We start from the raw sequence: 24,538 nt of genomic DNA on the forward strand, positions 1-24,538 counted from the left end.
CATTCTATGTCTTAGCCAACATTGTTTTGGTCCGCATGTGGTATTTTGTATTTGATCAATAACTATATCATTGCAAATGTTTTATGTGTGTTGAACTGACCTTGATTAGGTCAATTGATTGATGTTGTGTATAAATAAATGTAATAATCATGTGTGAGGTATCATGTTGTGTGCGAATAATGTACGAATCTTTCAAAAGCAAAGAAAAAGTATGGAGAAGTAAGTTAAGGTTGTTATGTGCTTAACCAAAACTGTAACTAGACATTAAGGATGCTATTTCTCAATTCATGATTTTCCGATGTGATTTGAATTTATTTTTAAGGCAGTGAGCCTTCCCAAGGGTTGTAGCCCTCCTTGTTCTTTGTTTTGAGGACTGAGATCTAGGTAGTATTCCTGAATGCACATGTGCATTCCACATATATTCATATACTTTTAATAGGATATCGTCATATTGTGGGTAGGTTCTCACCATGGTTTTTCCCTTAATTGGGTTTTCCACATCAAAAGTCTTGGTCTTATGTATGCTCATGTTGTATTGTTGTTTCATGCTTAATATTCAGATATGAGATTGTCTAAGTTGTTGTAAGTTTTGGTGACAACTGATTCACCCCCCCTCCCCCTTTCAGTTGTTTGGCCTATTTTCATCAATTGGTATTAGAGCTAAGTTCCTCTAGAGACGTTTGACAACTTGATGTGATCTGGGATGGCGACTTACAAGAAGGATAGTCTGAGATTTGACAGGATAAATTACTCTTTGGAAGAGCCGGATGGACTGTCACTTGAGATGCATTGGTGAAGATTACTGGAAGATTACAAAAGATAAATTTACTTTTCCTCGAAATGGCCCTATAACTACTAATGAGATAAAGGAAGTTGAACACAATTTAGGGCTAAGGAAGCATTGTTGAGTGCTCTAATTGATTCAGAAATGACAAATGTTATGGATTTGCAGATTGCTCATGAGATTTGAAAGAAGTTGGAAACTTTGTATGAAGGTAACAGTAATGTGAAGATTGCTAAGTTGCAGAGTCTTAAAGTATGAGATGTTGAAGATGGGTGAAGATGAGAACATCGCTTCTTTTATGCAGAAGGTGAATGAATTTGTTTGCAATATCTTATGTGCCAATGAAACATTGGAAGAATTAGATATTGTTGCTAAAGTGCTTAGATCCTTGCCTTCATCATACAAGAATAAGGTTGTTGCTATTGAGGAGATCCGAACTATGACTAATGTGACCAAATATATGTTGATTGGTAAGATTTCAGCCTTTGAATTGGTTGAATTTGGTGATTCTCTTCCTAAGGTAGAATCTGAATTCAAAGCTTTTGTTTCTAAAAAGGATAAGCAAAGATATGATCTGAGAGAAAGTTCTTCAAGGAGGATTTCCAAATATAAGAAAGAGATGAAAGATATTGAAGAAGAATAGAAAGATCTTGAGTAGCTTGAAGCGCTTATTGCCAGGAGATTATCTAATGATGTATTGTATGTAGAAGGTTTAAAACATAATTTATTGAGTGTTGGATAGATGGTTGACAAGGGATATGATCTTTAGTTAAAGAATGGGAAATGTAGAATCTCGAGTAGTTCTGGAAATGAGATTGCATTAGCTACAAAAAATAAAGGTAATATCTTTCATTTGAATAGTATTGGTAAAAGATGTTTGATTGCTCGGATTGATGAAAGTTGGTTGTGGCATAGGAGGATGTGTCATGTAAATTTTAATAGCTTAGTTAAGATAAGTTCTACTCAGGCAGTAAGAGATCTTACTAAGTTGATGAAACCTACTAACTCTAAATGCAAAGAATGTCAGTTAGGAAAGCAAACCAGAGTTTCATTCAAAAGTAAGAAGCATTTCTCTAATGGATTGTTGGATCTTGTGCATACTGTTTTATGTGGTCCATCTAGAGTTAGAAGCTTGCAAGGAGATAGATATTTTATGTTGTTTATTGATGATTATTCAAGGATGATGTGGGTTACTTTCTTTAAGGAGAAGTCTGAAACTTTAGAGAAATTCAAAATTTTCAAGGCTATGCTTGAGACAGAGACATGTTTGAAACTGAAGTGTCTGAGATCTGACAGAGGTGGTGAATTCATCTTCGATGAGTTCAATTCATATTGTAAAAAGCATGGGATAAAAAGACAATTATCTGCTCCAAGAATCCCTCATCGGAATGGAGTTGTGGAAAGGAAGAACATGACAATTCAAGGAGCTACTAGGACAATGATGATTGAAGGAAATGTTTTGCATGTTTATTGGAGAGAAGCTAAGTACTGTAGTTTACACTCTTAACCAGGTGCATATCAATGGTGATACTAGTAAGACTCCTTATGAATTATGGTTTCGTCATGCTCTTACTATTAGGTATTTCAAAATTTTTGGAAGTAAATGCTATATCAAAAGGGATGAAAATTTTGGGAAATTTGATGCTAGATGTGATGAAGGAACATTTCTAGGAAATTCTACTAAGACCAAAGCCTACCAGTGTTATAATAAGAGAGGAAGATAGTTGAAAGTACAAATGTCAAGGTTGATGAAGGAAATGAGTATTAGCCCAAATACTCTGGATATGATTCAGATGATCAGAATGTCAGTTCAGGAAATGGGAAGAAAGCTTAGAATCAAAATCAATATCAGATTGCTCCAGTGAATTCATGGAGATCACTCTGGAAGAAGGAACTAGTGCTAGTGCAAAAGGAAGAACACAAGAGTCTAAAAATCAAGAAAATACTAAGACTCCTAGGTATGTAATTGAATCATTTAGAAAGTCAGATTATAGGAGATAGGAATAAAGGTGTGCAAACTAGGCGAAAAATTGCAAAAGATCAAGTTGAGTACTATTTGATTTCTAAATTGAACCTAAGGATGTGAGTGAAGCTAGCAAAGATGAACATTGGATAAAAGCTATGGAGGAAGAATTGAATCAAATTGAGAAGAACAACACATGAGATCTTATTCATAGACCTAAGGACAAAATGTAACTGAAACAAAATGGGTCTTCCGGAACAAATTGAATGAGGAAGGTGAAGTTGTTAGAAATAAGGCAAGAATTATTTGCAAAGGCTATTCTCAAATGGAAGGAATTGATTTGAGGAGACTTTTGCTCCGGTGGCAAGAATTCAAGTTGTAAGATTGTTTCTTTCTTATGTTGCTTATAGAGACTTCAAAGTCTATCAAATCAATGCCAAATTAGCATTTCTAAATGATGAGCTGGAAGAAGAGGTGTATATTGAGCAACTAGATGGATTTCAATTGACTGATCAAGAAGATATAGTTTGTCAGTTGAGGAAAGCATTGTATGGATTGAAGCAAACCCCTAGGGCATGGTATGCCAGATTGGATAAGTATCTTCTGAATCTTGGATGCAATAAAGGTATTGTTGATAGTACTCTGTATTTCAAGATTGATAATGATAACATTTTGATGACTGAATTTTTTGTTGATGATATTATTTTTGGAGGAAATGATAGTTTATGCAAGAAGTTTGCTGGTGAGATGAAGAATGGTTTTGAGATGTCTATGATTGGTGAAATGAAATCCTTTCTTGGACTGCAAATTACTCAGTCAGATAAAGGTATTCTCATATCTCAATCCAAGTATGTGAGAGAGTTGATGGAGAAGTTTGGATTAGATTATTCAAAGCCAATTAGTACTCCTATGGTGGCCAAATGTAATTTGACTAAAGATGATGATTCTCCAAAAGCAAATCAAACCAGATACAGATCAATGATTGGTGGATTATTGTATTTGACTCAAACTAGACCTGATATCATGAATGTTGTATGTCATGTTGCTAGATTTAAAGTTGATCCTAAGGAATCTCATGTTGTAGTCATGAAAAGAATTTTTAAATATTTGAAGGGCATAGTTGATTATGGTTTATGGTATCCTAAAGATGATTTTACTTTGAGTGCTTTTATAGATGTTGATTGTGCAGGTGAGTTGATGACCAGAAGAGTACTAGTGGTGGTGCATTTTTCTTGGGTAAGAGATTGGTTTCTTGGTTGAGTAAAAATTAGAATTTCATTTTCTTATCTATTGCAGAGGTAGAGTATATTGTTGCTGCTAACAATTGTACTCAAGTGGTATGGATGAAGTAGATGTTGAAGGATATCAGAGTTATATATGATGAGCCTATTGCTATCTATTGTGATACTTCAAGTGCTATTAACATTTCTAAGAATCCGGTGTTGCATTCCAAGAATAAGCATATATCTATCAAAGTTTATTTTCGGAGAGAAGAGGTAAATGAGAAGGAAATCAGATTGGAGTACATGTCTACAAAAGAAAAAATTGTAGATATCTTCACGAAGCCTTTGCCTAGGGATACTTTTGAGTATCTTAGAGAGAAGTTAGGGGTGATTTTCCCCTCTTAATTAGAACTAAGATGCATTTGGTTTGCATTAGTCTCGTGCATTTTACAGTTATATCTTGTGATCCGGATTGATGAGGAGGCTGCTACTCAGGGGGAGTACTCAAATATTCAGATTTGTGTGATTTGATTGCAAATTTGTGCATTTATCATTTATGTCAAAGGGGGAGAGAATCATGTGAAAATTCCTGAAGCAATTTGTGGGAGAGAATCAGAGTTTTGGGAGAGTGAGTTATTGTGGTCAAAGGAGAGCTATTAATCTTTCTTTTTCATTGATTGTTTTTCACACAATATGTTGCCATCAATGTCAAAGGGGGAAATTGTTGGATGCATGAGAATATTGTTGGATGAGTATTGCAAATATGTGCTTGAGAGTGCTTGTGATATGTGTTGTGATTGATGTCAACATATTTCTCTGTTTGGTGTAGTGGTGCAATGATATTCACTTTGATGGTTTGTGTTGAGTATTGATATTCAGTTGTTGTGGATTAAAGGGTTTATAGAGTGATATCTCTAGTTGATTTAGTGCAAGTACTAGAGGTCCGCATGATGATTTGAGTAAGTTATTATTATTTGTGTGATGGATAGTTTTTTCGTTGTTTAGTATCAAGCTAGAGTATCAGTATTTTGATTTGCATTGCTCTGCATTGTAATATTTTGATCCGTGGATTTGAGATCATGTTTGGGATGTTTATGTGTGTCCTCAATGCAAGTGGTTCATGATTTGGAGATCCGCAAGTCAATCTTTCAGGTTGACAACCAGTTTTGTTTATGTTCTTGAGGTCTGGTGTAAAGGTGGCGATGATTCTAGTAATTTGAGTTGGTACGGATGTTGTTGTGGTAATTCACATTGCATTTGGGTGTTTCTAGATCGTGTTCTATTCATGTTGGTGATCCACATTGATCGGAGAGCTTGTTATTGATGATTTCTTGGTCTAGTGGTATTCTTTATGTTCTTGGCTAACATGATGATTATAGCATGTTGTGGGTTTTTGAGGTATAATTCTTGGAGGTGTTTCGTGTTCGAGGTGGTGATCTAGGTTCATGCTATATCTTAGCCGACATTGTTTTGGTCTGCATGTGGTATTTGTATTTGATCAATAGCTATATCATTGCAATTGTTTTATGTGTGTTGAGCCGACCTTGATTAAGTCAATCGGTTGATGTCATGTATAAATAAATGTAATAATCATGTGTGAGGTATCATGTAGTGTGCGAATAATGTATGGATCTTTCGGAAACAGAGTAAAAGTGTGGAGAAGTAAGTGAACGTTGTTATGTGCTTAACCGGAACTATAATCATGCATTAAGGATGCTATTTCTCAATTCATGATTTTTTGGATGTGATCTGAATTTGTTTGTAAGGCAGTGAGCCTTCCCAAGGGTTGTAGCCCTCCTTGTTCTTTGTTTTGAGTAGTGAGATCTAGGTAGTGTGCCTAAATATATGTGCATTCCCCAATGTAATATTTTGTATACTTCTAACAAGGTATCATCATATTGTAGGTAAGTTCCCACTATGGTTTTTCCCTTAACCGAGTTTTTCACGTCATAAATCTTGATATTATGTGTGTTCATGTTGTGTTGTTGTTTCATGCTTTCATGCTTAATATTCAGATTTGAGATTGTGTAAGTTTTTGTAAGTTTTGACAATTATCTGCCCTATTTTCATCACACCTTTCATAATAGTTTCATAGATAGTTACAAAAACTACAAATAAATTATATGTAATCAACACTTGTTGGTGCAGTGGTGATCACCATATATTTTAATGAGAAAGGTTTTTGAAATTTTGAGACCATTTATTCACGAAAAATCAATGTGTTATTTAACCTTTACAAAAGATTTTTTGTTTCAATTCTAAGCCTCATTTATAGTATAATTTTGAAAAAAGTTATAGAGCTATTCTACTTTATATAAACTATTTTTTTCAATAAATTATAATAACCTTTGTTTTAGTAACCAAAATCTACATTTTTTAGAATAGTTTAAGTTTGATGAAACAATGTTATTGGAGACCAAAATTGACTCATGTTAGATGAATCCAATTGATTAGAAAATGAGTCATGAGGCTTCCAATTTTTACCACCAAGTGATGTCATAATTCTTGAGGCTATTAAATCACAAAAATTTATAAAAGTTCCCTCCATTATTATTTAATTTTCCTATAAAATACTTATTTTCCAATTTTTCATCAAAGCTTTATTTTTACATTGTCTAATAACTATTTTATGGTTTTGACACCTATAATGTTTGAAGAGAAGTGTTAAAATAACATGATAAAAGGCATGTGATATGATATTTCGTGTGGACTTGAAGACATTATTTTGGTCCCAATAATGGAAGCCCCACCCCATAATGGAAGCCTCGACCCATAAGGGGCATTACCTTTCAAGTCCCCACCCCATAAGGGGCATTACCTTCTGCCACCCCTGGACACAACAACTACTACCTCTAGACCCTTGTGAATGGCATTTTTCTCAAACCCATTAGAGATTGTTGAAAAGAAAAAAAAAAATGTTTTAGATTGTACCAAATAAAAAAGGCAATGCTATTTCTTTTATTTAACATGAATTAAAAACTACACTTTTTTTTATTTTTATTATACAATACATTATCATCCTATTTTGATTTCATAAATAATTATTGAAATGACACACTCTTATCCATGCTAGATTAATAACTACAATTCAAGTGTTTAAAAAAGTAATGATATACAAACATGCAATATGCATGTGAATATTAATTTAATTATTAGGACTATGACGAGTGTAAAAGCATCTGATATAACTATGAATCTCAATTTAATTATTAGATTCATGATGGGACAATAAGAATATGTTTGTATAATTATTATGTTCAACTTAAGAAATATCCCTTCCCCGCATTTTCCTATATGTGGCCGTTAAGTTGATACATTCGAAGTTCTCGTAACAACAACAATGATCCTAAAAAATGCCATTGCAACTATTTTGACGATATTGATGTGATATTTTTATTAGTTCTTGTCGTGCCCACAAGATACTAACGCATCGGTTAGATGCGATGATTATTTTAAGCCATCTAATGAGAAGAATTTATTTTTCAACTTTTCATTTTTTACTAAATGTTTTGATTTTAAAGAAATTTAATAAATCTTATAAAATTATTTATTCCAATTTTCATTGGAACCTGATGTTAGCTGTTAATTTATTTACAAAAAATAAAATTTAAATTGCATACATAAAGTTCGAAACTTCTTGAAACTATGAAATATTCTTGAAACTATGAAAATACTTTCTCCTCCATCTGCAACCACAACAACTACCCTCCCCAGTGGCAACTCTGCCCAACGAGCAATAATGTCAGCTGGTTTTGCAACTCTTTAGCATTTACAACGTAATCGAAGTTAGGGTAGAAAAAGAGCTAGTTAAAAATGACAGATCTTTGAGCATCTTTGTTATATTGTTTGTTTCAATTGTCATCTGCCACAAGTTTTAGATTTAACTTCGGTAACTTTCACTTAACCCTGGGAAAGTTACCCTGGGAAAATTAATTACCTTTAAGCTAAGTAGATTTTTCAAGGCATTCTTTTTTGAATCTATAAAAATCTTTATGAGTGTCAAACCCAAGTCCATGGGGGGTCTAGGAATCAAGAGGAACAAGATATTCCACTAAAACTCTTTTGGAGCAGCAAAATTATCCCAAAAGAAGGAATCTTTGCATGGTTGGCCTTCAAAAAGAGGACCCTCATAGAAGAAAGATTCACTAAAATGTGCTATGAAGGGCCCTCAAGATGCATTTTGTGCAAAGCTCAAGCAAATATAGTTTACAATCTCCTTTTAAACTGCCCATTTGCTTCAAAATGTTGGTGGTGGCTTTGTACAAAATTGGGGTGGATAACAACCCTCTCTAATGATATATTCTCGTTTTTTCAATGTTGGCCACTTCCTTCTAAGGAAAGCACTTTAAGTCAGATTCTGGAAATCTCTCCTTCTTCCCTTGTTTGGGAAATCTGGAAAGAAAGGAATCGAAGACTTTTTGATGACAAAGCAAGCAGATTTGAATCAGTTTTATCCTCAATTGAAACATCAATTGTTGAGACAGTAAATTGCAAACTAGGTTTTGCAACAGATTCTAGCAAAACAATTTCTTCTTGGGATGATAGAATAAGAAATAATTGGCAAGGGATCAGGATTCCTCCTTCCTTTGGGAGAAAACCTAGTGCAAGAAAGGATGATATATGGTCTCCCCCTAAGCAGGGTTGGTTCAAGCTAAACTTTGATGGAGCCTCCAAAGGAAACCCATGTGCTTCAGGTATAGGATATGTGGTTAGAGATCATTCAAGAATAGTAATTGGAAAGATGGCCATGCCACTGCCACCGAATACCAATAATATAGCAGAATTCAAAGCTTTGCTCCTAGGCCCACAATCATGGGATAAGAAACCTCATAGTAGAGGGAGACTTAGAGATAGCAATCAATGCAATTAAATCGAGAAGAACCCCAAACTGGCGTCTACAGGGAATTGTGGATAGCATAATTGAGAATTTGGTCAAATTAGAGCAATATGAAGCTAAACATGTTTACAAAGAGGCTAACACAGAGGCAAACTCTCTCTCAAAAACTGTAGCAGAAGGCCTTTCTTTACATTGGTGGGAGAAGGACAGTAGTAACCATGGTTAAGATACAAAGAGTTTATCAATATTGCTCAGTAGTGGATTTTCGTTTTCATACGCTAGGTATAAAACTTTTCTACCAAGTTTGGTCAAAACGACTCTCTCTTCAAATTCAAACTTTTTCGTCGTCCTATAATATTGAAACTCTCACGTCAACTATGACGTCATTCATTTTTTGCCTTCCTAATAGTGAATTCTCCCACTCTCATCCTGAAAAGATAGCCTGCGGTCTGCCGTCATTCCAAGTATGAGGCATGCATTGTTTATTGGATAGAGCTCAATTTTTTAACGTAAAGATTTTACATGATGTTAGACAGATATCCCTTGCCACCTTTGCAGGCGTATTCATTGCAAGGCATTTTGCATTAATGCATGTTGAAGACAACGCTCATTAGCTTTTATTTGGCTTCCTTCGCAAGACTATCAACTGGATTCTCTCTGCAATCGTCTACATAGAAGCTTAAGCTACTACAGGTTTCTAAGTGATGTCTATGGAGGAGCCATTTTGATTTATAATGAGTGTTTACCCCAGACCAATTGCTTTGGAGCGGATAACCCCATCTCTCTCTCTGCCTCAACTCGTCAAGTCTCTTTCAGACAAATCACGGACCTAAGATTGAAGAGGTTCCTCCTATTTCCTGAGCCAATGGTCATCCTGGCCGTTAAGCTCATTCTTGGTAGTGGGCATATCAGTAGAGAAGAATACCCCGAGACAGCACGAGTATTTAGTCTCAGTTTGTCGCCTCCCTAATGGACCTCAAGCTTGATAAACATTAAGTCTGGAACCTCACCAAAAGACTCTTCCCAGGTGAGACCTTGCTTGAATTGCAAGAAGTCCTAAACAAAGCACGTCATGACTCTGGCGCTCCGCATCCGAGTGAGAGAATCCTCTTCAATGTCTCGGGAGAGCTGATTAAATTCTATCCTTTTTTGCTCAACCTGACAGGAAAGGACTTATAAAAGAACATAACCTTTGCTGGCATGGCCCTCGAGTTTCTAAAATGGAGGTTTCTGGGGGACAATTTGGAGGACATGAGCAAGGAAGAAGAATTCCTCAACTTTGCTAGTCTCAACGGTGTTCACCCTCCCAAACCAGAAGTAGAGGGTCCCCAAGCAGAGCACAGTAGGCAAGGTGGTGGCCGAGGTACCGGTCATTCTTTTGGTCAAGGAAGGGGTCGTCCTGCACGAAGGGGTCTTAGAAGAGATCGTGCCCCAATGCCTCCCCCCATGCCTCGAGGAGAGAATTAAACAGATAGGTTTTCCGGTTGGTCTGTTCTTTTTGAGGCTATTACAAAGCTCATAGTTGGCTCATTTTGATTTCTCTCTTAATTTTAAACTTTCATAGAAACTTTAATGTAGCATTAGACTTCTAAATTTTGAAAATCTTTAAGAGATTTTATGAAAAGGATAAATGAAGTGCAATTGGCACTCAAATCCCACTCCGAGTCATAGTTTTTAGGCCCTACTGGGCCATTTTAGAAACCTGTGGCTTCATGGTGTAAATTCTCTTTAAAATCAATATATTATTCTATCTTTGCCTTTTATCGACCAAAAAAAAAAGTTATTCACAACCTTAGTTTTAGCATTAAAGCTTCTTTCTAGGTCGATTCACACTCAATCTATCATTCCTTTAAATTAAATTAAAAAAAAGAAGGAATAATCTATTACCCTCTTTTTGTGACTGATATACTTTCTGCTGTGTAATTTTTTGAACATGGGAGAGCACTATGAAATGCTCTACATTTGCAAATACCCTGTTCCTTCGGCCATGCCCACTTATTTGTTGTCCTCTTGTCGTCTGCTTCACTCCCCACAAAAGTTGAGCCTTCAACTCTTCCCAAAGGATTTTCCGAATGCTCATTGCCCCCTGGTGTTTTTCGCTTACCCCTCGCCGCATTTCTTCTACCACACTATAATACTTGTTAGTGCCCAAATCGTCCACCTCTACCCCCTTTTCTTCAGCTATTCCACTAGGGAATCCTTGAGGGCACATCCGAAATCATTTGTTCTGCTAATGATTTTCAGACCCTTCTTCTCCATGCTCAACGTTGTTGGAATATGCCTAAAATGGGTGAAACTGGGAAAATATATAGAGGAGAAATTGTGTGTGCAACCCTTTTAGATGCATGTGTTTTGGCCCAAAATAAGATGAGGGTCGATATTAATGGCCTATGTTAATCAAACCCCTGAATTTGTATTTCCGTTAATCAAACCCTTGAATTTGCACATACTTATCATCTATAGAGCTTATATTTCAGGCTTCCACAGGCACAGAAAATGATGATAAACTAAACAAATCCAGAAAAATAAAACATAGCGATAGAAAAACACGTACAGATATTCAAGATTGATAATTCTCACTATCCTAACTCAACAAATAGCAAAACCAAATAATCCTTGAAATGGAAAATGAAGGGAAACGAAACCGACAACATACAAAGAAAAGCTAAAAGAAACCAAAATAAATAAAAATCCAAACCCTAAAACAAGCAGATATTTTATCCGAAAAAACTTCAAACTCTCAAGAAACCGTCACAGCAACAAAATCACTCATTTAAATAGTTTTTGTAAACAAAAAAAAGGGTTAGGGGAAGAGCACTAGTAGTTGAGCATGTACCAATTGTTGTTAGGGTTGTTGATACCTTTTGTTCCAAAAATTGAACAAATAAAACCTATTGTTTGAAACAAAAAATATCAATTTTTGTTAGGAAATGTACCAACAGTTGTTAGGAATTGTACCAATATTTGTTAAGAAATGCACTAATATTGTAAAAAGTAACCAATCAGGTGATGCCATATCAGCTGTACAACTATTGGAGTCTCTTTTGCACGCCTATTGGTCTCACTTTTTTTTTGGGCTGTTTTGGACACCTTGGCAAAAAGCATGTTGATGTGGCATAATATTTGATGATGTGGCCCTGAAACCTTAGTTATAAGCAAGGGACTTGCCAAGTAAGCTGCTGTAAAAAAAATGGAGTGATTTGAAATTTCCAAGTAGGATTTTGAGAAGAGCAAAGTTAGGGTGCACAACTACTGGGTCCTTTCCCTTATAGAGCCCACAAACTCGCCTACGAAATGAGCTTCTCAGATTCGTGGGGCACTATCACTAAAACCTCGGCCTTTCCTCACACACCTAAAGAAATGTCGCCTCTGCTTGAAATAAAGGCAACAAGGAACCAATATAGTGAAACCTGAAATTTATATGACTGAGAACAGTTACAACAATGCGATCAAACAATCAATCGCTTATGTTTGGATTGACAAAAGGACCAAATGGCAAACCCCCCCTCATGGTTGGTTCAAAGTTAATTTTGATGGTGCTGCCAAAGGTAACCCAGGTCCTTCAGGCTGTGGAGCTGTTCTAAGAGATGACAAAGGAATGTGCAAGGAAATGGTTGTTGTCCCTATTGGAATCCAAACTAATCATAAAGCTGAAGCTATGGCAGCTCTCCAAGGTATCCTCCTAGCTAAAAAATGGAATTGTCCCTACCTATGGATTGAAGGGGACTCAAACAATATTATAAATTATCTTAAGGGGGTCTCAAAACCTTCATGGTCAATCTACAACATAATCATCTCTGCTAGAGACCTTATTAGCACCTTTAAAAAAAGCTACATTTCCCACATTTACCAGAAGGCCAATGGCTCTGCTGACTGGGCTGCCAATGCGGCGGTTAACAAGGAAGCAATTACCACGTGGACGGGAGAACAAGGACTCCCCGAAGATGTCAAGGAAATCATTTGCTATGATCGTTATAGAAGTACTCCAAAAATACTTGATGGACAGGATAATTATGAAAAGAACTGACTTGAGTACTTCAAGTTATTATAATAATGAGAGAATCATTCATTATATTACCAATGCCATAAGTTCCCATGCTTTCTAGGTTACTTTGATAGTTCTGAAAAGCTCACCGGCTAATTTGCTCTGCAAGTTTCAAAATTTGGTGTTGAACAACGACAATATGGGTGGTAACAGGAGGCGATATGAACCAAGTAGCTGTAAAGAATGGAAACAGAAGGAGGAGGTTTGGGGTATTCTATAGAAGAGTGGCTTCTCGAAATTCATGGAGAGACTCCATGGTCGAGACGGCATGGTCACCAGTTTTTTCTGTAAAATTGGAAAAAGGGCATGCTGAAAATGGGAGACCAAACAGTAGAAATCGATGAAGATTTAATTGCTCAAGCTACGGGCCTCACAAGAGAAGGGTGCAACTTCTACAGAGATAGGAAAGTCAGTAGGAAAGCTATTGAAAGATACCCGGATACCGAGAAGGAGAAAAAACGACTCGTAAAGTTGAGCAAAATCTACTATCTGCCCAAGGCTTTTGCCAAACCCTGGTGGGAGGGCCTCTTTGGTTTAATGCGATATATCACTCTAGATGGTAGGTTCACAAAAGTTTATGGTTATCACTTTGTTCTGTTGAATCACTTTAGGCACAATGATAAGGTTAACTTCCCTTATTTTTTGCTCTGTTCGATGAATGCGTCCCTTAAGGCCTACAAAGAGAACCCACGGGGTGATACGGCCATGCATCAAGGCCTTATGGTCCTAATCTATGACCATCTTAAGGCCAACCAAATTGTTCGGATGCAGCCCTCTGTGGATTCTAAGGATGAGGGGTTTGACCCTGCCTTCTCAGAGGAAGAGGAGTCTAAAAGTGACCCTTCGACTGACACTGAGGACAGCATGGATGTCTCGGACTATGAAAGTGGGAAGAAGAGGAAATACATCAAAACCAAACCTTCATCCTCTAAGGGCAAAAAGCCTAAAGGTAGACCCCTGATTAGCATTTCTTCAGAAGAGGAAACTTTGGACGACTCTAAGGAGGAGAACCCTCAAGGGCTGTTGAAGAAGAAGACAAAAGCTCACACCTAGACAAGGAAAATGCACAAGAAGAAAGAGGAGATTGTTAAGGAACCGGAAGCCCACAAGCAGGTAAGGGCCTTGGAAGCTGATCAGAATTTGGAAAAGGAGACCATGGAAAAGGCTCTTAGGGTTGTTGACACAACTACCACCCAGCACACCCCTAAAGAGGAAAAGGCAACCCCTGGAAAAGTTGACCCCCCTCTAACCCTCCCCCCGAGGGTTTGCAAGGTTTCATGGAAACTATGGAGTGGCTTATCAATGGTTACAAGAAAGCTGTGGACGAAAATAAAAAACTCTGTAACAGAATCTTGATCTTGGAAACCATCAATACTTGGGAAGGGAAGATCATAGCCAACTACATAGAGGACCTGAAAAACACCATTGCCAAAGCCGAAGACATAAGAGATGCTTTCAACCCCAAGTTCGAAAAAATTGAGAAGGATTTGCTAGAAAGGAAAAATCTTGCTGACACTAACGACCACACTCTCTCGGAAACTGTTAGCAAAATTGGTAAAATTGAGAAGTGTCTGAAGAACATTGCTGAACAGAGCCTTAGCATCCTGAAGATTTCAGCCAACAACACCAACACTCTCATCAGCAAACTGGATGATGAAAAGGAAATCCTGGACATTGACCCGGAAACTGAAGGAACAGGGGAAGCTCAAGGCCCTAGAACCCGCACCAGAGGCAAAAAGGACAAAAAACCTAACAAGGATCTGGAAGACCTTAAAGCTGTCGGGGCCACTTACGACGAGCTGGTGATAAAGGTGGAGGACTTGTTGAAGAAAATTACTGTGTAGCACCTTCTTTGTTTGTTTGTTGTTGTTTGTTTTGCTGTCCTTTCGGTTCATTGGCTTTTTGCCAGTCTTTTTGTATGCAGTTCTTAAGCACTGATCTTTTCGGTGACTTATCTTAATATCCTTTGTTAAAGGTTTCGGGTCCTGAAAACCTGCTTTTTTAATTAATCAGAACAAGAGGACTCTAGGCTTGTTGTGCATGTATTCGTGTCTATCCACATGTTAGTCTTTCCCAATGCATGTTTATGCACATTTTTACAACATTTTTTTTCCCGACACATATTTATGCATAATTTTTCAAAAAAAAAAATGATTTCTTTCTGTATCTTCAATGTAAGAATATACATTGGAACATAATATTAAAAATTTTCAGCAAATTCTATGATTTCTTTCTATATCTTCTGTAGACGTATAAAAATGACCATGTAAGATAGAGAACCATGGGACCAACCTTGGGAAGTTGAGTGATACTTCATTACTCAATAGCTTGCACCAAGAAGTCCTGTGAGTGTGTGAGCAAGGCTCCATAGAGCTCCGTTTTTCACATATTGAGTTCTATCGACCCGCTTTTCCCGCATACATCTTCAATGTCTGAATATTGACTGGAACATAATATTAATATTAAAAATTTTCAGCAAATTCTATGATTGGGTATTATTAAGTCTGCTATTGTATCTTTCAAATCGTGTGACAAAAAGCAGTCCTATATGTTTCATATGAATTATTCTCCACTCTGCATTGAATTGTGCATACTAGTTATACTCAATTGAGAGAATTACACAATATATTTTAAAGAGTACAGCTCTGTAGCCTACTTCTTAGAATTAGAACAAAGTGGAGTAATTTTGGATTTGACTGAGCCTTTGCCTTATGATGGAAGATGACTAACGTGAACAGTCAGCCTCAACTGTCATAAAGGTAAGTTCTTCTCATTTGCTCTGCATTTCTGTAAGAGTTTTTGAATTTACATATATGCATGTACTCGTAATATGGCTATTTCAACCTTTTCACTATTTGTTTTACATTTTATCTATATTATGATGTAGTGGTGAATTTAGTCATTTTGCTATCTTCTTGTTTTCAAAATTTCCATGTATTGGTGATGAAGTTTAAGTCATAAATTCGGCTGTAAGTTCAACAATTCCAGTGTGCTGATTTTTTTTTTAGCTGTGTTGACATTTTAGGCATGGTATCTATGGATTGGTATCGGACGATTAGTCCTGTGACAGATAAGATCGACATTGAATGAGAACTGTCATACAATAATATTCATGCGGTAAGCCGACAAAATATAAAGAGATTAGATTAGAGATATTAAACCCATGCTTAAACTTAATATTTCGAGTGGTATTCATGATGATATAGAGCAGTTTGGACCAGGCCTGGAATTTGACAGGCTATATGGCCGTTTTTGCATTTTTAGATCGTATATTACAGCTAATAAAATTAGTGGACCGTATGCTATTTTTTTCACAAATCGTATATATGACACTTGTTGCCCTTGGAATCTTGTTGGACCTTCCACGGATCAGCGCCTATATTGATATATATTATTTTACAATGTTTATTATAAATATATGAATTTATTTTGAATATTTTAAAATGGTTGGATTAAGATATAATTGTTTCTAATTTTATAAAATCATTTTTATATGAATGTTTAGTATATTTTTTCTTATATAAATTTAGAAACTTTGTCAATTTGTTTTTTAAATTTTTACATGTTTTTCCATGGAATTTTTTCTTTTCAGGGCAACTGAATTTTACTGGAACTTCAATTTTGTGAAGCTTAAGAAATTTATATTAAACTATTCACAAATTTTTAAAAAAATTGACACTTTAACATTTTTTTTAAAATGTAAAACATAAGGCATTATAATGACTAAACCGTCATAAAAAAATTATATGACAGGCCAGGCCTGATCTGAACATAATGGGAAGCCTAAACAATTCTCATCTGGCCGTGTTGCCCTGAAAATAGATCCACTTCTCGTTCAAAACAGAAAGAAAACTCTACTCCCTTGTTGGTAAATAACAGAATTGGTCAAATAGCAGGGCACATATGTGACTTCAGAACACAACTCAAAAGGTGGAGCCATTTTTTTTAGAGTAGAAAAAATTCTTATCAAAGCCCAAAGAGTTAGCAGTAAGAACAGAACAATACAACTGATTAAGGTGTCCACATGCATTGAAGTTTTACCAATTGATTGAAAACATAGGAATCTCTGAATGCCAATTTATCATGTTTTCAAATAATGGCATTACTGTCATAATTCCCATCCACTCCTCTAAATGGTTATGGTTTAAAATTTAACCATTTATCTCATGACGATGACAGTGAAATTTCAATGTAATTGATCTTTGCTTTTGTTGACATTTATTTCCATACAAATTTTAATTTTCAAATCTTTTAAATGCTCTACATTCTGCAAAGTTGTAATAGCAATTGTGTATTATTTTAACTTAAATAATTAAATAGTTTTTGGTATTTTTCATCTCCAAACACCTGCCTACCATTATTTTGAAAATTACTGGTCCCCGTTCTATCTCCCATAGCAATACTACTACTTGTCTCCTAGTAATTAGGACGTCAGAGAATTACAGAGTATTCAGAAAGGTGGAATGTAGAAAATTTGTCAAGGCGTAAGAGCATGTTGTATTTTTAAATGTAGTTTCTCTATTAATCAAAGTTTCATGTAGAATTCCCCATTTTTGCCAATAATCTAGCACTTATAAGTAAAAAAAAAAGCTATGCAATTAATGTAATGTAACTTCAAGTAAATGACATAAACAGGGAATAATATGTGAGTTGGATTGGTGAAAATCAAACTTCTCATCTCTTTGCAAAATGGAATTTATTACTGAATAAAGGTGGACTGCTAAACAGATACCTTTGACTCAGCAAATTGTCATTAAAGAAAACAGCCAATCTAGGTGTAAAACCATGGTCATACTTGTTTAAGGTTACTTTGTATGACTAACTTGAATACACACCTAACAGTTGGTTCTAGTTTTGAAATCATTTTTTTTCGATTCTGAAATCAAACTCCTCAATTCTATCTATTACAAAGTCTGTTTTCACTCATTCCTTATCTTTAATTACAGTTGGCAGGAACTTGACGTTTGGTCTCTTGTTTATCACACTTGATCGATATTCTTTTAGTATATGATTTTGCTTGGTGTAAAATCTAGAGATAAATTCAAGAAACAAACTTAAATAAAGATATTAAATCTTGGTTAATTTTAAGTTAGGCAATAATTTTTGTGCGAATGAAATAATTTTGGACAAACAATTAGTGGCAATTTTTTTAAGTTGTTCACATTGTTAAGAAAAAAGTGTCAATAAAATTTTCAATGAGCAGATAATTTCAGTTGACCTAGCAGCTTCATTTTTTTTAATTTTTTTTATAAAAGTGAAATATTCCACTAAATTTTTATTAATATATTTTATTTTTTACATAGGATTCAAAGAGCATACGGGAGGAAACAACCCTGGGAAGAAAACCTTCGATCACAGCTTAAACCTGGCAGCTTCATTATCTTCATTACATTTGACTAATGACAACATTAATAAAATAAATTTTTAGGCTCAACAAGTCTTTCAAAGACACATGTTTGTGGTCTCAAAATATTCAATTACAACCATTAGTTTAAAAATAGAAATCAATGACAATAATAAAATATAATAAATATAATTTAAAATATCTAAAAATTATTTAAGCCTAATAATTAGAAAAAACCTTAAGGACCTTCAGATCAAATGATAAAATTATTCAAGCCTAATAATTAGAAAAAAAAGTAATATAAAACTTTACAAAGTTCATGGCCATGAAGTAAGGATTTTATTCTTGATTTTAAAATGTCTTATCAATTTTTATCATGCCATGTAATAGACTTGAACGACATTTTTTTATTAAAATGGCACCATAAGTTATCTATTTTATTTTATTTCTCTCATTAAGCATGCTTTCTTAGAATTACCATAACAAAAAGGCAGCTAGACTTTATGATTACTTCCTCCTTCCACTTAAGCATATTTTCCTAGTCCCTCTACCACGTTGGGCACAAACTTCACTTAAGAAAAACCTTAAAAGTGTATCCTTAGTCTTGGGTGTTGTTTACTTAAGTTCTTACTACCCTTTTTTCATTTTCATTTTTTTTTTTGTTAGTAACACAACTTAAAAAGTATATTGGGGGTAAATTAGGTGCCAGTTCTAAAGGAAAAAGTGCACTTTGAGTTTACATAATCAGTTTCTAGTTTTGTTAGTTTGACTTTCAAGTTTAATCATTTCCTTTTTTTCTTTCTAATATTGGATCTATCATCAATCAGGGATTTTGTCTTCTCCTAAAATAGTTCATCCTCAATCAATCTATAAGTATTGTTGATTTAAAGATAGATTATAAATAAATAACTTCATAGGAGTAATATTCAATTGACATTGATAACACAACAAGAATGATATTGTTATCAATTTGTGATTATATATGTCTACAATTGAAGTCTAGTGTGGTTAATGTGTGCATATGTCATTTTGTGTTTGTGAATTTGTGAGTCTCATGGTGTAAACTCCAATTGGTTATCTTCATGTAAAGTATGATCTATTAAAGTGTCATGTGTGTGATTTGATGAAAAGCAAGTCTCTATGGACTAAATTATTGATCGGTCTTGAGGTTTAGATAGAGTTGTATAGCTGACATCATGCAGACAACAAAGCTTTGTGGTCATCCATGTTAAACATTAGATGATGGTCACCTTGGTGAATTTATAAGTCAAATAATGGTCATCATATTAGAGATGGGATGTTGGATATCTCAATTAAAAACTAGATAGTGTGGTTTTATTCTAGCAACATGTTTCCTTATTTAGGAAAGTATTCACAAGATAATGGCTATCTCAACTAAAATTTGGATAGTGTTTCCTTGTTCTATCAAGGTGTTTCTTTGTTCACCTATGCTTAGGACACTATCCTAAATGTAATTCTATCATATAGATGTTTTGTGACTTGTATGTGTTTGTATGTATGCATGCTTGTGTGAGTGTGTCCTAATAATTTTGGGTCTTGGCATAGCTAGGTAATGAAGGTCGTTGTTAATGAATAATTGATTTAAATTTTACATTACAAGATTAGTTGTAGAGATTGCTACTTTCCATGCACCTCATTGACATCCCTATGAAGTTGAATACCTCATTGTGTGGATGACTATATGCAAATCTAACCTTATAATAAGTTAGACCAAAATTTGAAACAATTTTTTGCAATTTTCACAAAATTTTGTACATATGCATTTTGTCAGGCAGTTTGCATCAAACTAGCCTATGGACATTTGATGCAGGGACTTCGCGGGGTCATAACTTTTGACTCGGTTGTTCAATTGGGCTGAAATTTTACGTGGACGTAGATCTTGAGGAGTTGATTGGATTGCCGACAAAACAAAGTTCAGTAGGGCCCTACATTTTCAGGGCCGGATTCTTTCATCTAAGGCCTCAAAATTGGCTTTTACTCTTTTTTCGTTTTTTTTAGAAAGTTGGTTTTTTAGTTAATTTTGAGATCGTAATCTTTTTAAGATTAGAAAGTTGTTAATTTGTGCTGTAGGAATGTTTTTTTAGTTTTCTCGAAGATTTCTTAATTTTTGGGATAGATTTGAAAATTTCCTTAAATGGCAATTTTCGGATTTTGTAAAAATCTGCCCAAAAAGGAAATTTTTGGTGATTGTTTAAAAGAGGGAATTTTTCATTGTAATGGCAGAATGGTTGGAGTTGCAGAAGAATAATGAAGAACATTTGATCTAGACTTGTGTTATTTCTAATTATTCTTTGTTATATTGATTATGTTTTAACGGGGGCTACATCATCTGGTATCAGAGCAGAAAGATGGTTGGGAGAGGAAGAGGAAGAGGTCTTGCTCAGATGCATAGAGACATGCAAAACCTCCAAAGGCAGGTTACAGAGCTCACAAATATAATGGAAAATCAGAGAATGACGCAAAGGGAAGATAATTCTGATGAAGGTTCGAAAGAAGGAGATGCAGATCAGTCTGAAGAGTTTGAAGAAGAACTAGTAAATCATGGAAATTTTGAAGAGAGGATGCTTAAGGAATTAGAAGGGAAGAATGAAGGAATTAAAGTTGAAGTTTCAGAATATGTAGGTAGTCTTAAACCAAAGGAGTTGATTGATTTGTTGAATGAGATGGAGAAATTTTTTGAGTGGAAGTCTATGACAGAGGAAAAAAAAGTTAAGTTTGCATGCACTAAGTTAAAGGGTCATGCAATGATCTGGTGGGATCATCTACAAAAGGAGAGAACAAGGAAAAGAAAAGAGAAGATAAAAAACTGGAGCAAGATGGAGAAGAAATTAAGAGAAAAGTTTTTGCCTTTAGACTATGCACAAACTCTATTTCGCAGATTTCAAAATCTGAAGCAAAACTTATCTACTGTACAAGATTACATAGATGAATTTTACCAGTTGTCCATTCGGGTTGAGCATCAAGAGTCTGATGAACAAATGGCTGGTAGGTATGTAAATGGATTGAAGTTTTCAATTCAGGATGAATTAAGCATGCATCGGTTCGACAGTATGGAAGAGGCCTATCAGCTAGTTCTAAAGGCAGAAGAAAAACAAAATAGACACTATTTTCAAAGGAATAGAGGAGCAAGAAGGGGTACTTCATCTCCTTCACGTGGCGGTTCAAGTTATGGTAGGGGAGATTCATCCCAAGGAGTAGAGAAGCAAGATGATACCCGCCCAGAGTCCTCTAATCTACAACGAGGACAAGGGTTTCAAAGAGGAAGAGGCTATGGTGGCGGTAGAGGATGGGAAAGCCAAAGGAGACCATTCACGTGTTTTAGGTGTGGGGAAGAAGGCCACAGAGCATTTGAGTGCTCAAATTTTAACATGCAAGATAGAAATCAAGGAGGACCGTCCAGAGTGATTTTAGCTAAATCTGAAAATGATGGAGCAGATTTAGAAGTTCTCTCAGACATAGGAGAAAACCTCATGATAAGGAGAACCTTGATAATCCCAGAGAAGGAGAAAACACAGATTCAAAGCTCTAATGACTCATGGCTTCGAACCAATATTTTTCGAACCAGATGCACCTCAGGAGGAAAAGTATGTCAAGTTATCATTGACAAAGGTAGTTGTGAGAATATGGTTTCCAGAGAGATGGTAGATAAGTTGAATTTGCAGTGTGAGAAACATCCTCACTCTTACCATATTGCATGGTTTAAGAAAGGGAATGAAGTTACTGTTGAAAAGAGGTGCTTGATCAAGTTTTCTATAGGAAAAACTTACAAAGATGAGGTTTGGTGTGATGTCATACCAATGGATGCATGTCATGTATTATTGGGGAGGCCTTGGCAATATGACAGAAAGGTCATGCATGATGGGGAAATGAATACTTATACATTTTGGAAAGAGGGATCGAAAGTCATCTTATTACCCCTTAAGGATGTAGGGGAAGCTAAGAATATGTTGTCTGAAAGAGAGCTTGTTAAGGAGATGAAGGTGACAGGATTTTGTTATGCATTAATGGTACAAAAGGAGGAAGGAGGAGGGATACCAATACCTGCTGAAGTAGCAAAGGTACTCAAAGAATATAGTGATGTTATACCTACTGAGCTACCTGATGGTCTTCCACCGAAGCGAGATATTCAACACCATCTTGATCTAATTCTGGGAGCATCTTTACCTAATCAGGAAGCATATAGGATGAGTCCTACACAACATGCAGAACTCAACAAGTAGGTGATGGAGCTTATGAAAAAAGGCGTTGTGTGAGAAAGCATGAGTCCATGTGTTGTACCAGCATTATTAACACCAAAGAAAGATGGTACATGGAGGATGTGCACAGATAGTCGCGCAATCAATAGAATTACCATCAAATATCGGTTCCCTATACCTCGCTTGGATGACATGATGGATGTTCTTGCATGGGCTCAGTATTTTAGTAAAATTGATTTGAGAAGTGGGTATCACCAAATTCGGATCCGAGAAGGGGATGAATGGAAGACTGCTTTCAAGACTAGAGATGGATTATATAAGAGGATGGTGATGCCATTTGGGTTGTCTAATACCCCCAGTACCTTCATGCGATTGATGAATACAGTACTTCGACCTTACATTGGTAAGTTGGTTTTAGTTTATTTTGATGACATTTTAATTTTTAGTAAGAGCAAAGAGGAGCACTTGCAGCATCTGCGGATCATATTGGATGTGTTGAGGAAAGAGCAACTTTATGCAAACCTGAAAAAGTGTAGTTTTATGCAAGAGAGTCTGGTATTTCTGGGATTTATTGTTTCTACAGAAGGTATCAAGATGGATTCAAAGAAGGTTAGAGCAATTCTGGAATGGCCTAGTCCTTGGAGCATAACAGAGGTAAGAAGTTTTCATGGTCTGGCCACATTTTATCGAAAGTTTATTCGGAATTTTAGCAGTATTGTTGCACCCATCACAGATTGTACCAAAGGAAAGGAATTCATGTGGACCAATGAGGATGAAGAAAGTTTTAAGTTTCTCAAGAAGAAGGTAACAGAAGCTCCCATATTGGCATTACCAGACTTCGAAAAAGTGTTTGAAGTTGATTGTGATGCCTCACATGTAGGTATTGGAGCTGTTCTTAGCCAAGCAGGTAAACCAATCGCCTTTTTTAGTGAACAGTTGAATGAGGCAAGGAAGAACTATTCCACATATGATCTAGAGTTTTATGCACTTGTGCAAGCCTTGCGACATTGGCGGCATTATTTAGTTCCAAAGGAGTTTGTCTTGTTCACAGATCACATTGCATTAAAATATTTGAACACACAAAAGAAGTTGAGTAGTAGACATGCGAAATGGGTTTCATTTTTACAAGGCTATACATTTGTTTTGAAGCACAAATCCGGAAAGCAAAACCAAGTTGCAGATGAATTAAGTAGACGCGTTGTACTTCTAATAACAATGGAGAATGAGGTAGTTGGTTTTGATGAAATCAAAGATTTGTATGAGTCTGACAATGACTTCTGGGAGATTGTGGAACAACTAAAGAACCCAATAGTTGGACATATGTCTGATATTCAAGGTGAATACTTTATGCAAGATGGCTATCTCTTCAAAGGGAAACAGTTATGCATTCCAGTTGGTTCCATGAGGGAGAATATCATCAGGGAATTTCATAGCAATGGTTTGGCTGGGCATTTTGGCAAGGATAAAACAATAGCCTTACTCGAAGATAAATACTACTGGCCAAAGATGAAACGAGATGTAACTAGATATGTGGCAAGGTGTAGGATCTGTCACGTTGCTAAAGGACACTCACAGAATACAGGGTTGTACATGCCACTTCCCGTACCTCTAGAACCATGGACAGATTTCAGCATGGACTTTGTTTTCGGATTGCCAAATACACAACGAGGTAATGATTCTATTTTTGTGGTTGTTGACAGATTCAGTAAAATGGTTCATTTTATTGCTTGTAAGAAAACTAATGATGCAACACGAGTGGCCGAATTATTTTTTTCAGAAGTTGTTAGGTTGCATGGTGTGCCAAAAACCATTGTCTTTGATAGAGATACAAAGTTCTTAAGTCATTTTTGGCAAACTTTATGGAAGAAGATGGGGACTAAGTTACAGTTTAGCAGTTCCTATCACCCTCAAACCGATGGACAAACAGAGGTAGTCAATCGTAGTTTGGGAAACCTATTACGGTGCATTGTTGGAGAGAAGCCCAAGCAGTGGGATTTGGCATTGCCCCAAGCAGAGTTTGCTTACAACAGCTCAGTGAACAGATCTACAGGTAAATCTCCATTTCAAATTGTTTATGGTAGGAATCCTAAGGGTGTTTTAGATTTGGCGCAGTTGCCCCTTGGCG

The 24,538-nt window shown here is 35.8% G+C and overlaps 1 protein-coding gene across 2 annotated transcripts in view; it reads right to left on the minus strand.

The window, feature by feature from the left end:
* LOC131076117 (uncharacterized) overlaps window positions 1-15,236 on the minus strand; it is a 113,924-nt gene extending 98,688 nt beyond the window's left edge. For both annotated transcript variants that reach the window (XM_059213137.1, XM_059213136.1), the window contains exon 1: window positions 15,145-15,236. In XM_059213137.1, the coding sequence (XP_059069120.1) occupies window positions 15,145-15,221 (77 nt within the window). In that variant the 5' untranslated portion in view covers window positions 15,222-15,236. The remainder of the gene's footprint in view (window positions 1-15,144) is intronic.
* Window positions 15,237-24,538: the final 9,302 nt, after the last annotated feature.

The sequence above is a fragment of the Cryptomeria japonica genome, chromosome 10 (genome assembly GCF_030272615.1).
Source record: "Cryptomeria japonica chromosome 10, Sugi_1.0, whole genome shotgun sequence".
Taxonomy (NCBI): domain Eukaryota; kingdom Viridiplantae; phylum Streptophyta; class Pinopsida; order Cupressales; family Cupressaceae; genus Cryptomeria; species Cryptomeria japonica.